This window comes from Eptatretus burgeri, chromosome 14, assembly GCF_056783735.1.
Source record: "Eptatretus burgeri isolate ZD-2024b chromosome 14, Ebu_testis_v1, whole genome shotgun sequence".
NCBI lineage: Eukaryota > Metazoa > Chordata > Myxini > Myxiniformes > Myxinidae > Eptatretus > Eptatretus burgeri.
In genome coordinates this window covers 2899067-2916563 of record NC_140974.1, presented here as the reverse complement: position 1 = coordinate 2916563, position 17497 = coordinate 2899067, and the positions used below count along the sequence as shown (strand labels likewise).

Here is a 17497-nt window from a genome sequence, read left to right as displayed (position 1 = left end):
GATAAGGGGGCAGACGGGCCTGGTGCCGAGACCGCGTCGAGCCTACCCGTCTGGTGATGAGCCGCAAAATGGCGGCGGCGCCCCGACTCCGCGGGCCTCGCTGGCACTGCCTGGAATGGGGTGGGAACGGGGCCCCCTTCTCACACTATCTCAGCGCGGGGGGAAACAGGGGGGGGGGGTTGTTGATGCTCGGGGGAAAGAGGATATCTGGCTGGCTTGGGTCCCGCGACGAGCGACTCCACTGCGACCTCGACCGCGTTCCCGGCCTCCCCTCTCCGCAGCTCCCCGACTCTGACACGAGCGCAGACCTCCACAAAGCTTCTTGGCTTCTCCAGCCTCTCCGGACCCCGACAGACACTCTCTCGACTGATTTCGCTGCCGCCACAACTCTCCAACTCTTTCCTCTTCTCAACTCTCCCAAATTCGCCCCGCGCTCGGCGCTTTATAGTCCGACAGGAGAAATCATATGCAGATTTTTGGATCAGGAATGGCTCGGGGGCGGAGCCACGCTCCCCCATTGGACGGAGGAAAAGTGGGCGTGAATCATTCTTGATCAGCGAATCTGCATATAGCGATTATACTCCGACGCGCCTGGAGGCGGGGCCAAATCGCCCTACGCTCGCTGATAGGACGGAACAGAAGTGGGCGTGAATCATTCTTGATCCGATTTCTCGGAAAGGCTGGTGTTTTTGCACCCGCTGCTCGGTGCGCGCCCTGTACGAGTCCAGTATCGGTGCCCACAAGCGGCGCGGGAATGGCGGTGATGCGATGGTTGCGAGGGCGAGTTGTGACGGTAAAGGTCGTGGCTGTTGGCGTTGCTGTTGGCGTTGCTGTTGTTGTGAAGTGGCGTTGCGGTTGGTGGTTGGTGTGTGAAAGCGGTTGTGGAGAAGGTGGATGTTGTGAAGGCGGTTCTGGAGAAGGTGGCTGTGGTTTTCGAGATGCGGTTGGTGGTGGTTGTGGTGGTAGTAATGGCGGTTGGTCCAAAATAAAGATAGTAAAAGAAAAACGGCTATCTAAAAGGGTCGCAGCCCGAATGAATGACATTTATTCCCTCTAAACAACGGGTTTGGGCTAACTACACATATACTTACAGAGATATCTCACCTACGGGACCTGAATGGTGGTTTGCGAATTTCGTCAACCACAACAATATATATATACACACATACACATATATATTGTTGTGGTTCTGCAAAACCGCATGCCTCGAAGGCAACGGAATCCAACAAAGTGATCCGCAGGCAGTTATCTCATGAGTCTTCATGCAGTCAGACCTTCGCCTCATGTCTAATGGGTTAACGGGATGAAGTGCGTTGCATGGGTCTTGTAGCTAGGTTTAATAATATCTCTATCTGCCATTCAATCCTGATTTTCATTCCAACCCTTTCCATTTATCCATGATACAAATCGAAGCAGGCACCACACCCAGGCAGCCACCCGATGAGAAACTCTCCACCGACACTGCACAGGACGCGCATGGCACGCCCTTTCATTTGAATCTGCGCACCGATTTACAACGGTGTCTCACCTTACTCCACCTCTGCTCACCAGAAGCTCCACTTTGACCACCAACATCTCCCGCACACAGGAAAAAAAAAAATCACCCCACACCTCTACGCACCTCCGCATCGATGCAATTTGCCACCAAACGAGCGTGCTGCGCAGCCCAGGCCACTCGGACCATAGGGCGCAGGGACAGGCCAAGCACGTTAACAGCACCAACCGCAGCTTTCCGGGGGTGCCCCGAACAGGCATGCGGGACCAACACGATCCTCGTCCAGTCTTCAGAGCACGGCCCGGGAGTTCGGTGCAGGGCTCCGGGCCGTGTCTCTCGGGATGTGTGAATGAGACTCTTCCGGCCCCAGGAGCCTGGCAGGGCGGGACCGGGATCCAATAGAAGGGCATGATTCGGATGGTGGTGTGTCGCTTCGGGTCGTCGCCCCATCCTCCGCCCGGGGCTTATAAAAGGCGGATCGCGAAGCCGTCCACCCTCTCTCTCCTCCCTCTCGCCTGCCTGCCTCGCACTGCCTCCGCCTGTTTGCCGCGCCCACTTCTTCGCCTCTCTGCTCTGCACCTTGTAATCTGCCTGTCGCTGCATCTGCACTCGGGGGTTGGTGTGCGAGAGACGTTCGTCTGGACCAGTGCGGAGCACATATTTCCACGAACCCCGGCAAAATGATCAAGCAAGAGATAATGCGCCGACTGTTAAGGTGGGATCGCTCAAGCGGAGCGTCCCCCAAAGCGTACTGGGTTGCGCGGTCGGCCAACCGTGCCAGGTATTGAGAGGACGTTAGTTCCCATCTGCTCTCCTTCCTTCTGGGTATCTAATCTTCAGTGTGTGTGTGTGTGTGTGTGTGTGTGTGTGTGTGTGTGTGTGTGTGTGTGTGTGTGTGTGTGTGTGTGTGTGTGTGTGTGTGTGTGTGTGTGTGTGTGTGTGTGTCCTTTCATAGCATAAATTAAGATCGTAGAATATATAATGGGATAAGTATACTCTGTGTCTGCTTTTGTAAATTGCTTATCTTTTGTTGCACCCCACAATTTCCTTGCTATCCTCTGCTGTACATAATAATAAACCCCATTGACTGCACCACATACCATTCGTCACTAATTGTAAAGAAATGCTTTGTATAGAAATGTTCCAGCTCGTTTTCGTCTTTTCCTTCATTGGTCCAGCATGGTCTGTATCCGAGTCCAGCCGGAACGTTACCCCCCCCCCCCCCAATGATTTGTTTTCTAGCCAGTACGTCCTTCGCAGTTACGCTCTCATACTCACCCTTTGTCTTTAATTTCTCCACCTCATGTTCATAATTAACAGCCTTTATTGACTGATCCCTGCTTTGCCCAATATAACCTTGCAATTCATAACCTGCTTCTTGTCATTCTGCCTTACCAAAATGCAATCAAGCTGGCTATTACCTCCACTTTTGTGGGTTAACAGATATTCCATCTCCTTTCTAAACCCCATATTCACAAGCTCAAGAATGCTCTCCCCATCTTCATTCCTCCTCCCATATCTATTTCCTCCATGTTCCAATTTATATCTACCCACTTATTGGCCTACATGGCCATTTAAGTCTGCACCAATTATACCATTCTCTCCAAACTTGGTAAATCTTCTAACTGCCCTGTGAATGCCTCTATCGACTGATCTGAACAGCACCAGTTGTGAATGCCACCAGTTGGTGGCACGTATGCGAAGATTATAATCACCGGTCCATTCTCTGCCACCAACTTCACCAGCATTAACCCATCACAAATTCTCTTCACTTCCAGTACTTTCCCTCATCACTCTTCCTTCAATACGACTCAAACCTCATTTCTCTTTCTCTGTTCTTCACAGTAATACAATTTGTATCTTTCTCCAAGTTATTTTGTACTCTTCCCAGACAATTTTGTCTCCAGTATACACAAGATGTCAACGTTTATTCCTTTCGTGATATCCACCAACTCTCTCCTCTTGCCTGTCATTGCACCAACATTCCATATTCCAACTCTGATGCTCTCATTTTTCTTCACATGCCTCTTTAGCCGCAGCCACGGATTCTGCAGTATGCCATTCTGACTTCTCACAACAGACAGGTTCATTGCATGACAGCAACCTCCGGCTGTTGTGAGAAGGGAGAAAGGGGCCCCGCAGATCTGCGCCTAACAGTGTCCCACCATAGCACTTCCAATATCACTGGATCCAAGATTCATGTCTGGTGTTGGAGCTTCTGTTTTTTATTTTTCTGAAACATCGGATGCCCTGCCTAGCATGAACCAGTCCCACCGAATGGATGTTTTACGGGTGATGTGTATTTTACCAAACTGGGGGGGGAGGGGTGTTCCACCCCCTCTCCCTCTGCCAAGTATAACTTTTCACCCTTTTCCTCCACTCAATCTCTGGGAGAATCCCGTTGGAGTGGCCAGCTCTCCACGGGGCTGTGGGTTTCCAGTGAGGACACTTGGGGCAACTGATGATGACGATGATCAAAATATGGTTAATTTTTACCTCCGCCACCAAAGGTGAAGGAGGTTATGTTTTCACCCATCTCTATCTGTTTGTCTATTTGTCTGTCTGTGCAGGATATCTCAAAAAGTTGTGGATGGATTCGGATGAAATTTGGTGGGCAGGTTGGGTGTGTGACAAGGACGAACCGATTAGATTTTGGTGAAGATCTGGATCCGGATCTGACTACTAGAATTTTTTAAGCGATTCTTCACCATTGAGAGATAGGGCGATAAATGATACATAGCACGATATTTCAAAAATGTAATGGGCCCGATATGTTCTCGTGGCTCAGGCATTACGTGGCGGAGGTATGCGCTCGACCGAGTGCCCTTCTAGTTATTCATGAGTTCTTCTTGTAGAGACTTTTTTGAAGAGTCTCTCTCCCACCAGGAAGTATCCTTCACACAGGAAAAATTTTCTTACTTTGCATCTCAGTTGCAATGGTCTGGCTTTTGCAGAGTTTGAAAAAAACAAAAAAAACCTGCAAGAAATCCATCAACTTCCTGAAGTCAAAAAATGGTCGATTTTGATCTCAATTGCTTCCACCACAAAAGTCTTCAATTGGAGTTCCAAATTATGCATGCTTTTCATCGGTAGATAAACAAAAACAAACAAAATTTAGAAAAGTATAATGCCATTACTTTACAAGAGTAATCTTCTTCTTGTGTATGGCAGCTTAGCTGCCAGGGAAGCTATCACTTCTTGGAAGCACGACTGTGTTGCTGATGCAGTGCCCTCCACCAGTACACACTGGTACTCATTTCGCTGACCTCAGAAGGATGACAGGCTGAGTCAACCCCCTGGTGTATTAATTCAGCGGCCAACGGGGCTTGAACTCAGGACCCTAGGATCTCAAGCCGCCACCCTAACCACTAAGCAAACACCAGGCTTATAAGAGTCGTATCTCTTCTAGTAGAGTGGGAGAACCTGTTGTATTCCTTTAAATCTTTTGAAAGGCAAAATTCTCGAATACAAGGAATTTTGTGAAGATCACTGCTTCGGCAACTGGATGGTGTTATGTTGATGCAATCTCAGCAATCTGCCTCGGACACCATTTTGTGATAAAATTTATTTGCGACAGCATGGCATACCGAGCCATTTTGTGTGCACAATATTGTACATTGGACAAAACCATTGAAATAACTAAGTATCATTCTCAAAATAAGTTATAACATTTCCATTGGGGCTCATAATATAACAGTCCCGACTCTCTGCGTCCCTTTACGCACGACGCGTTTTATACAGACGGCTGGCAATAGTACAGCAATAAAACGGAACGTCCACCGGCGCTTAGTGATATTTTCATTCACATTTGAAAAGCATGCATTTCATGAGCAAATTAAGAGGGAAAAGAATGGTTTCTATTTTGCAAACAATTGCTCATTGCTTACTATTTCGGACCAGGTACAAATATAAATTAATGAAGTTTTCATTATCATCTCATTGCATTACATGAGTGCAAATAGTATGCATGCACCGAGCTCTGTGATGTGACACTGCCTATTAAATCACTATGAATTAGAGGACCAGCACCTTCAGGGCTGGATGAGGTGAGAGTTGAGGTAAATCTCCATGTGCCACGAGTCTCAGTGCAGGCTTCGGGCAATGGCTTACACCCATCATCCCGCCCCCGCCGCGAACCCCTTTTTCCCAAGCGGAAAACTACTACACAATCTTTGCGGCACGATGCAAACCTTCATCCTTGCACCGTGCCATAATTTTCGATAATGCGATGTTAAAACCTGCCAATCGAACCGTCTTATCTATGCAGGCAAATTGATAGACTATCGAACGGACTTACAGAAAACCCGTTTTGGCACAAGCAGTCGGAGAAAAGCAATACTTTAGAAATTTAAACATTTCCCTGTAACCTAAACTGACACAAAAGAGGAGAGCCGTCCACAATGTCGGTGATTAAAATGAATATTTGTATTTTGATGTTTAGTACCTCGAAGAGCTATCCTATAAAATTACCACCTAGGTAAATGTATATATATATATATATATATATATATATATATATATATATATATATATATATATATATATATATATATATATATATATATATATATATATACATATATATACATACACACACATACCTACACATTTGAACAGAACATTCTTAATATTTAAAAGCAAAGCCACATTTTCATCACAGTAACAATCTGTTACATCAATGTAGCTGCAATAGTAACTTCAGCATTGTTTCAGTTACATTCAGGGTGTAAATATTCAACATCAACAAATCAAACCGTTCAATATAGTATTGCAAAAGAGACCCCACGTCATCACAGAGGCCACCCCACCTTTTTAAGAGCACCAACCCCCTCGTCCCTCTCCTCCAACAATCCCTATTTGTGGACCTTACCGTTCCTTGAATTCCACAATGATGTTCTCAGCTGAGATGTTCTGCACCCCCTGAAGACTCACGTATATCTTCACAAAATTCTCCGATTGATCCCAGCCTAAAAAAAAAGAGTTGCACACACACACACACACACACACACACACACACACACACACACACACACACACACACACACACACGATACCCCAAAATTAACACTCAAAATAAAGTGCTTGTAACTGAACCACACAAGCACCACTGTTACATGGATCAGATGGTTATGGATAGAACCCACATGCTTGTACACTCTGCTGAGTGAGGGTTGACAGATGGGCTCCATAGTTATCCTCAAATTGAAAGATGGACACTGATGCATCGCATAGATAATCTCAGATCTTGGTCACGTGACCCAAGTGCTGACACACAAAAAAAAATGCTACCGACAGATTGTCACGCACCTACCTAAAGATGTTACACATCTGCCATCGGGACCCAACCTAAGCAACACATTTACGATTCTCAATTCCAACCGAAAATATGGCATCAACACGATAGTTGACTAATGTAAATAAAACCCAAAATCTAAATTTACAGGTTTCTAGGCCATTTCACACACATTCAACCGAAATAAATTTGCATTTGATTTTACTGAAAGAAAAAAAAAAAATGCAGCAATGTCAGCGAAGGATCATACAATGTAAGGAGTCAATTTTCTTCTTGAGGTTCAGCAGCTTGATCCAATTCATATTTTTTTCACAATGGACGTTCATCTCTACGACAAGGTTCCCAAGTACTACAGCCGACTGTCTGGTTTGCCCAGCAGGTCTCGTCGTACTGCCGAGGCCAGTGCAGCTGTACAGCCCACCTTTGAATCTCAACCTCACTCAATGGCACGGCGTGCCGAGAAAGTGCAAATTAATTATTGAATTTAATGACTCAGCTGTGGAAATGAAGTGCTGGCAGGAAAATGGATCATAGGATTATATACAATTTTATCCCAAATAGCCGATTTTGAAATGACCGGTTCGTAGACCTTTGAAAAATAAATAAATCTGTAAATCTGGGTGGTGGGATTTTATGATTACTTGGCATCGCTGCAAAAGTAACTCGGGCAGATAATAGTGCATTTTCCCTCGAAAATATGCCATCAGATCTCAAAACACCAAGGCCTTCTATGCTGCAAAGTGTATCAAGCCAGGCAATAGTGCATTAGTGCAAATTTCACTGCTGTTTGCAAAGAGAAATAACACCCCCTGCTGCTGGGATTACAAAGTACAATATATTTTTCTAACAGTAGTTCAACGTTGACACAAACTTTTCATTGTACAAAATCAAAACGTACAGGGGAGTTAATGAAACTACATCCATTTATCAGGGTGTTCCCCTTGTGCAGATACACAGAATGTGGTAGCACCTTGATGCCATCTGCCTGGAAATCGTTAAAACAGGTAACACAACCACTTTAGGGCATGTGCTTTGGTGGTGCTATAATCTGTGCTATATAATATTTAAAGTAACATTTCAGCATTCTAATAAAAAAGGAAAACTAGAATGGTACTCAGTCGAGCACATATCTCTGCTAGGTTGAACAGTTTACATTTTGTATCCCACTGATAAGTCAGATCTGTATCCGAACCTGAATCAAAATCGAATCCATGTGTTGGCTTAGCAGTTAGGATGGTGGCTTGGAATCCGAGGGTCCTGAGTTCAAGCCCCGTTGTCCGCTGAATTAACACCAGGGGGTTGACTCAGCCTGTCATCCTTCTGAGGTCGGCGAAATGAGTACCAGTGTAGCAGCCAAAAGGCTGCACATGAAGGGAAGGGGCATTGATGGATTTATTAAATCTGGTATTTGTGTGGCGCAGGCATGATGGGCCGAATGGCCTCGTCCTGTGGAAAAATTTCCTTGCAATTCCTTGAATCGGCTTATTCTTGTCACCTACCCAACTCATCCACCTAGTTTTGTCATAATTCGTCCATAACTTTTGAAATATCGAGAAATATAGTTTTTGTCCCCATCTCTTAATGGTGAAGAATCACTTAAAATTAATAAACTCTTGGATCTGGATTCGGATGTGGATCCTCCAGAGATCTAATAAAATTTGTCCCTATCACACACCCAACCTGTCCACTAAGTTTTGTCCACATCAGTCCACAACTTTTAAAGATATCGTGCTTACAAACAGATAAACAAACAGGGGTGAAAACATTAAACTTCCATCCACTTTCGGTGGTGGAGATAACTAGAGACGACGTAACATTTGCTGCAGCAGATAGAAGTCAGTCTGCAATTGTGATGAGGAATTGTATCCTCTATAAATGCTTCATCATACAGATTATCTGGCTAATACACATCATCTGCAGAATAAAGGTTAAGAGAAGGAGACTGAAAAAAAATCTTTGGATGTGGATTCACTCCTTATTAACGTTCATCGATTTGGCAATCAAAATGACGAATGATCGGTTAAAACAGACCGACGATTATAAAATGCCTCGTCATAACAGTCTGATCAGACAAGACGACATCTGTCACAAGATGGATCTCGGCACAGTCCAGGCAGTCCAAATGACTATCCTGAAGGAACGATGTCACGTTATCTCGACGGTCCAAATGACCTCACTACGATGCAATCACAAAGAATAACCAAGAGATAAGCCTTCAAATTTGTAACCGAAAACTTAGTTTACCGTAAGATGAACCATTTACCAAACACGTGGGTTTAATGAAGGGCAGAGAAGGCACATTTACAAAAACATTCACCGATTCATTTTATTGCAACACACTTATTTCAAAATAGCTTTACAATTACTGTAGTATAAATGAAATGACTACAAAGGCAATCATAGATCATCAAAATCGTGCAACTCAAGAACAAGAAAAAGAGCAATCAGAGATTGCAGCCCGTCGCCAGCACTTGTTTTGTGTGGTGTATTTTGTGTGGTGTTTGTGTACTGTTGTGTTCTGTAATTAATGAGACATAATTAGAACTGTCACTTTATAACTGCTGGCAGTGATGACCGGGTACCAAGACATCCCGCTTTGATGGGACACCTGACCCTGATACTGAACCATGACGTTTTTTTTTATTATCATCCAATTTAATTCAGAATGGGATTAAAATAAATTAAATTCAAATGAAATGGAAGACCAAATAGGTACAGTTCTGCATTGGAGTAATCAGGAGGAACCCGAACAAGCAAAAACAAAAGATAAAGTCATCAGGAGGAACCTGGATAGGATTCACATTTCAGCTGCGACTCTTCTCCCCTCAAACCCATCCAGGAACAGCCAAGTGAGCCTTATTCAAAATAATTAAATAAATAAATAATTTAAAACCCACATCAAAAAATTAAATCATTCTGGCTGCCAGACCATGTGTTCGATCAAGTTTAAATCTAAAGCAAGTATTCCCCATCACTACTAGATCACAATTGTGAAGTTTCACATCGATTGATTCAGCGGTTCCAGAGAAAACATTATTTAATGTTTTTCGTAAATCCAATAAGGCTGCCAAACAATGTGACATCAATTATTCCTTAACCTTGTACACGCATGCCTTGGGGAACATTTATGTGAAGTTTCCCCTCGATCTGTCCAGCTGTTCTAGAGAAGAAGATTTTTTTTATAGGTTTTCGGGTAAATCCAATGACCCTGAACCAAAGGGTAAATCCAACATGGCTGCCAAACCATGTGACCTATGGAGTCATATGTGTGAACCTTTTGTTCCTCATGGATTGGCGGTCATCATAAAGTTTTGCCTCGATCTATTCAGCTATTTCAGAGATGATTTTTGAAGGTTTTAAAAAAATATGGCTGCCGAATCACGTGACTGATGTCATCAAAAAAAAAATTGTCAACAATTTTATCCTGAGATGACCCTCAAAATTTTTCAAACTGATCGGATGCATCACCCTCATTCCCCATGAGGAGTACTGCTGTGTGCCAAGTTTACATTTTTTCCTTGGTGCAGTTTCAGAGATAGAGGTCCAAAGTTTTCCCATTTTTCCAACATGGCTGCCACATAATGTGACCGATGACATCATCATTATCATTATAACATTGTACATGAGCAGTCGCACCAATGGTGAAAATTTTCTCTCAATTCGACAAGCGGTTGTGGAGAAAAACATGAAAGTTCTGTGCGGACAAACAAACGGACCCAAATGCAATACCCTTTCCTTCGGCGAGGGTCAAAATACTTAACCACAGAGACCTTAAATTAGGGGTTCCCAACCTTGGGGTCCTAACCACATTTTGTGCGGTCACAACGCCAAAAAGCTGGGGGCCACCTGGCAGGGTGTTTATATTATTATCGTGCTCTAATAAAAAGGGGGAGCACTTCATCTTGCATTTCCTGCACGCGAAACCATCACTGGAGATGAATTTCCTCCAAAAGGATGTCAGCACTAAAACTGCTAAGCCAGTACCATGTTCCACCTTCCAGATCACAACAACCCAAATGGTAATTTATAATATGTGGTATGCCACATACACCCACAACAGCAAACTTCAAGTGGTTAGATCGCAATGCACAAGCCTGGGTCTTGCACCAATATGACAAAATGTAATATTTCAGAGCAAAAACATTCATTGTGTGGTATTTTGGCATGAGGGCACCTGTCTTGTCTTTGCATGATGGGCAAGAATATTCAGGTGCCCGATTGTGGTTACACGGATGGAAAGGTTGCGAATCCCTGCCTTAATGAATAATCAATTCTCAAACAAGTTACCATTTCTCAAAGCCTCTGTACCACCAAATATAAACTCAAGCTTCCCTCCCCCTCCCACAACTATTAAAAGAGTCACCAATATACTGGAGATGGGTCGAAGTAACATGACCTGCAATGGAATACAATATGCAGACTTTCGCGAAAGCTATGGCATCCCTGATGTCTGCAGCTATCGCCAAACCCAGTGATGGAGGAATTGGAATGCACGATTTCAGAGATATATGAGGATTCACTGCCACAATTGGTATGTACATATATATATATATATATATATATATATATATATATATATATATATATATATATATATATATATATATATTGTTGTGGTTGACCAAATTCGCAAACCACCATTCAGGTCCCTTAGGTGAGATATCTCGGTAAGTATATGTGTAGTTAGGCCCAAACCCGTTGTCTAGAGGGAATAAATGTCATTCATGAGGGCTGCGACTCTTCAGGATAGCCGTTTTTCTTTTACTATCTTTATTTTGGACCAACCGCCATTATTACAACCACCAACCACGTCTCAACAGCCATCACAACAACAACCACCAACCACAACGCCGCTTCACCACAACCGCCACGACCTTTACCGTCACAACTCGCCACCATCGCATCACCGTCATCTCGCGCCACTCGTGGGCACCGATGCTGGACTCGTGTAGAGCACGCACCGAGCAGCGTGTTCAAAAGCATCGCGGACTTACCGCAGAAAAACGGATCAAAAACGACTCACGCCCACTTTTGTTCCGTCCAATCGGTGAGTGAGGGGCGATTTGGCCCCGCCTCCAGGGCGTTGGAGGGCGGTCGCTATATGCAAATTCATGGATCAAAAAGCATTCACGCCCACTTTTCCTCGGGCCAATGGGGAGCCAGTTAGAGAGGTGAAAGGTCGGAGGCAGAGGGTCAAAGATGAAAGAGCGAAGCCACGGGGCTTATAAAAACAACTGCGTTCGTCAGAAGAGGGCAGTTCGCAGTTGGAGTTCGCAGTTGCAGTTCAGTTGGAAGTTGAGTAAGAGTTCGCAGTTGGGAGTTCGCGGAGTCGGAGTGAAGAGGACGGAGCTGTGGAGAGGCGGCGAAGGCGGTTGAGGGGGTGCTCGCGTCGGATTCGGGGAACTGCGGAGGGAAAGGCCGGCGGCGCGACAGAGGTCGTGGTGGAGACGCTCGTCGCGGGACCCAAGATTTTGTGAAATCCTCCTTTCCCCGAGCATCAGCAACCCCCTCCTGTTTCCCCCCGCGCTGAGATAGTGCGACAAAAGGGGGCCCCCTTCCCACCCCCTACCAGACACTGTCCGCGAGGCCCGCGGAGTTGAGGCACCACCGCCGCTCCGCGTCTCATCAGACGGGTAGGCCCGACACGGTCTCGGCCCCAGGCCCGCCTACCCCCTCATCCTGGAGGGTGGTTCTCTTTTCTTTTGCTTTGGGAATATGTGTTGTTGGCGCCGTCTGTGAAGTAAAATTGTATAAGTGTTGCCGTGTGCTCGCGTAGTCGGTATTAGATCTGCATTGTTGCATTTGCTTTTTGTCTTCTTCTTTTACATGTGCTTTTGGTGGAATTGTAAATGTGTGCTTTCCGTTCATCGCGAAATAAATGTGCTTATTATTGAACTGTTTTCCCGCTTCGCTTTGTCATTTCTTTCATTGAATCCCCATCTTGCTTCACGTAAAGGGTTGGTCGTGGGCTAAGACGCCCGATAATTAATCGAACCGTCGAGGCCGACGAATAACACCGCTCGGTTATCCCGATAGTACGGAACGGGTCGCTTAAGTGGCCCGTGTCCGAAGTCGACCTGCGGCGAGGTGCGATCGCCCGGTCTACCCTCCGTGTGGGTACTTAGGTAGGTCGAATTTGGCGAGCAACCCTATCCCACGCGGGGGCCGATTGGCTCGATCGCGGTGAGACCAAAAGGTCCACCCGTGACTGGTTCCCGGCGTTAGTCCGAGAGGGTCACGACTGGATTGTCCGTCCGGTGGGCGACGTGCCGTGATTCGAGTTACGTGGCCGTCAGCAAGCCGGCGGGCGCGAATCCGCGACTATATATATATATATATACACATATATACACACATATATATATATATATATATATATATATATATACATACATATATATATATATATATATATATATATATATATATATATATATATATATATATATACACATATATATATATATATATATATATACATATATATATATATATATATATATATATGTACACATATATATATATATATATATATATATATATATATATATATATATATATATATATATATATATATATATATATATATATACACATATATATATATATATATATATATATATATATATATATATATATATATATATATTTTTTTTTTTTTTTCCAACATGTCCAAGATTGTGAATTTGGATAAAGTTGATCACCTCTTCAAACAAATAGACTGGGTCGTCCCCAAGATTTAGTTCGTTTTTGATGTGGAACTTTGGCAGGAACCAGAGGGTTATATTGTCAGATCAGGCCAGATTCGAGCTGTGACTTGCTACAGGTACCACGTAAACCTGTACTAACCTGTTTCATGATCAGATTGTCGGTGACTAAACGGTCTCCCCCACCAGGATTCTTGGTAAAGATAGTGCATGAATATGGACGCCCAGCAGGATAAAAAACAAAACCTGTCAAAGGACAGAAGGGGTCCTTGTGAGCCAACGGCCATTCATATCCGGTGCCCAGCTGTGTCTGCGGACGTCCTCTTGCAGTTGGATTACCTTTTTCTAGGAGGTTGGTGGCAGGATTTGCACTCCGGCCACAATAAAACACTTCATTCCATAACACACACTAAAAAAATGCAAAGAAAACAGAAAACCCACTCCATGTGAGTACCTTCTGTGCAGCTGCCCTTAGCGGGGTAGCTCACTTGATGACAGGATTGGAGCAAAGCCTTCAGGACCCCTATTCTTTAATGATAGGAGGAAGAGCAAGGGGTAACCTTCCTGGGTTGGATTGCGGTGGTGTCTGTTGGGGTGGTGCTGAGGTGTCGTCCACCAGGAGGTGGTCTGCTCGGGTTAACTTGAGGCAGTCCCTTCGGGTGGGTGCCTGGAATGTCCTATCCCTAAGAGAGGATGATCACCTGTCCCTGTTATCACCTAAGCTCCAGCATTTGAACATCGGTATTGTAGCACTCTCTGAGGTTCGGAAACCGGATGGTGGTGAGATCATAGTAGGTGGTCTGGTAGCTATGATGGTTACCATATCCAAGGGGTTACTGTAGCTGTGTTCAATAAGTTGACTCCCATGACAACTGAGGTAACACCATTCAACAAGCGCATTTGTGAGACTGAGGATTTGTCGCTCCTCGAGTGCCATTTCCCTGGTCTCTTTATCTACTCCGACTGAGGCGAGTGATCTGACCGTGAAGGAGGGATTCTATGTTGCACTCGAGTCTGTAGTTGACGCTCATTTTCCTGATGCTCATCCTGCTCACTAGATTCTCTTAACGAGGGAGCCTTGTGTATGGAGGAGGACAACGGACTGACCACATGCCTTGTGGTTGCAGTAGGTTGATCAGCATCTCAAGGAGAATGGGATAGGCCAGGCATCTGCCTGGGGGATGGCCAGATGGAGCCCCTGGAGTAACGGCAGAAAGTGGATGCAATGACGCGCTGCTGCGGCACATGCTCCCATTCCTGATCTGAGAGGTATGTTTGAGGACTTTGGAAGCTAACACATGCCAACACATTATTTTAATTGTCAACCCACCCAGTAGTCACAAACATGCAGTGACTGAAACACAAATGTCCGGGGCAAGGATGGTGTCATCATCCAGGAAAGCCGCAACCAGAAAAATAAGACAAATGTAAGGTACTTTGTTATAAAATGGGTGTGATAATAGCTTGCTCTCTGGCCTTAGTATAAAACAAAAACAAAGGAAGCAGTGTAGAGGGAGGTGGACAGAGTGTGTGCTCGCATATTACCCAGAACTTACAGAAGGAATTTGCAGAATTATTAGTAGTGCACAGATTGTACTATTCATTGCATTATTACAAAAAATAAACTAGAATAACACTCGGTAGAGCGCATACCTCCGCCAGGCCGAAGAGTTTACGTTTTGTATCCCCACTGACAGGTCGGATATGGATCCGGATTTGAATTGGCTTGTTATTATCACCGAATCAACCAGAAGACAAAATACTGCATTGGAGTCATCAGAAGGAACCCAAATAAGTAGAGCAAAGATGTAGTCAATTGGAGGAACCTGGACAGGATTGGAGTTTCAGCTGCTACACCACAACCCTCAAACCCATCCAGGTGCTGCCAAGTGAGCCTAAAAGAAAACTCTGCAATAATTCCCTTCCCATTTGAGAGATAGATAATGAAAGAGATAAAGAGTAAAATAGATAAGAGAGGGATAAAAGCCAAAACAGAAGCAAGATTAAAATGAATAAAGAGAAATCTGAAAACGTAGAAAGAATTGTGAAAGGAACAAAGAACAAAGATGTCAGGAAGAACCAGGACAGCTAGATTTCAGCAGTTACTCCACAGGCTCAAACGCAGCAACAGGTACAAGTCAAGCATGGACAGCTAGTTCGTGATCGACTTGGGAAGAAAAGAAAGAAAAAAAAACATACTGCAGCTGACCTCACCAGAAGTAAGGTGGTGGGTCTAGCCCCAAAACTGAGGGAGTAATTCAGGGAAAGACAGACAGATACTCCTGCTTTAGCCTGGTGTTGGCTTAGTGGTTAGGGTGGCGGCTTGGGATCCTAGGGTCCTGAGTTCAAGCCCCGTTGGGCCGCTGAATTAATACACCAGGAGGTTAACAGCCTGTCATCATTCCGAGGTCGGCAAAATGAGTACCAGTGCACTGGTAAGGGGGACACTGCATCAGCGGCATAGCCGCGTCCCAACCAATGATGCAACACACACACACACACACACACACACACAGACAGAGACAGAGAGACAGAGAGAGACAGACAGAGAGAGAGAGAGAGAGAGAGAGAGAGAGAGAGAGAGAGAGAGAGAGAGAGAGACAGAGACAGAGACAGAGACAGAGACAGAGACAGAGACAGAGAGAGAGAGAGAGACAGAGACAGAGACAGAGACAGAGACAGAGAGAGACAGAGAGACAGAGAGACAGAGAGAGAGAGAGAGACAGAGAGACAGAGAGACAGAGAGACAGAGAGACAGAGAGACAGAGAGACAGAGAGACAGAGAGACAGAGAGACAGAGAGACAGAGAGACAGAGAGACAGAGAGACAGAGAGACAGAGAGACAGAGAGACAGAGAGACAGAGAGACAGAGAGACAGAGAGACAGAGAGACAGAGAGACAGAGAGACAGAGAGACAGAGAGACAGAGAGACAGAGAGACAGAGAGACAGAGAGACAGAGAGACAGAGAGACAGAGAGACAGAGAGACAGAGAGACAGAGAGACAGAGAGACAGAGAGACAGACAGACAGACAGACAGACAGACAGACAGACAGACAGACAGACAGACAGACAGAGAGAGAGAGAGAGAGAGAGAGAGAGAGAGAGAGAGAGAGAGAGAGAGAGAGAGAGAGAGAGAGAGAGAGAGAGAGAGAGAGAGACTCCTGCTTTTATAATATAGACTAGTGGGGCGTACGGGCATAGACATGTATGAGTATGACATTTGGACATCTCGAGTTAGATGCCACACATAGAATCTTCAAAAGGGCCAGGTATGGGAGCATGTGCCAGAACAGCGCGTCGCTGCGTCCACTTTCCACCGGTACTCCAGGGGCCTCCGTCTGGCCATCCCCCAGGCAGATGCCAGGCCCATCCCCATCTCCTTGAGATGATGGTCAACCTGCTGCAACCAAGAGGCACATGGTCGGCCCACTGGCCTCCTCCACTCATGAGACTCCCTCGCTGAGAGAATCTGGTGAGCAGGATCAGCGTCAGGAAAATGAGCCACATGTCCATACAGCCGCAACTGACGCTCACGGACCATGCAGGTAACAAATCTCATCCGAGTCTCTCAGCAACCGCTCGTTGGACACAAAATCCGACCAGCGAGAGCCAAGGATTCTCCGAAGAGACCTGGTACCAAAGGAATTAAGTCTCCGTCTCAGATCCTCAGTCAGAGTCCAAGTCTCGCATCCATAGAGCAACACTGGAAGTACCAAGGACCTGAAGACTCGGACTTTCGTCCTCCCGTACAGGTACCGGCAGCGCCACACCCCATGATCCAGTGAATCCATGACTCCCCAGGCCCGACCCAGACGTCTATTGACCTCTTACTCACAGCCAGCAGAGACATGAATATCACTGCGAAGGTAAGTGAATCTCTCCACGACCTCAACATCCTCACCACAAACAGACACAGACAGGACAGCAGCATCCAAGATGTCACCGAAAGCCTGGATCTTAGTTTTGACCCAAGAAACCCGTAATCCCAGCGGCTCCGACTC

The 17497-nt window shown here is 45.4% G+C and overlaps 1 protein-coding gene across 1 annotated transcript in view; it reads right to left on the bottom strand.

Annotated features, from left to right (window-relative positions):
* Positions 1-17497, bottom strand: part of CACYBP (calcyclin binding protein) — a 67270-nt gene that overhangs the window by 23414 nt on the left and 26359 nt on the right. The window contains exon 3 of the mRNA XM_085853553.1: positions 6366-6462. Coding sequence (XP_085709679.1) covers positions 6366-6462 — 97 coding nt within the window. The remainder of the gene's footprint in view (positions 1-6365; positions 6463-17497) is intronic.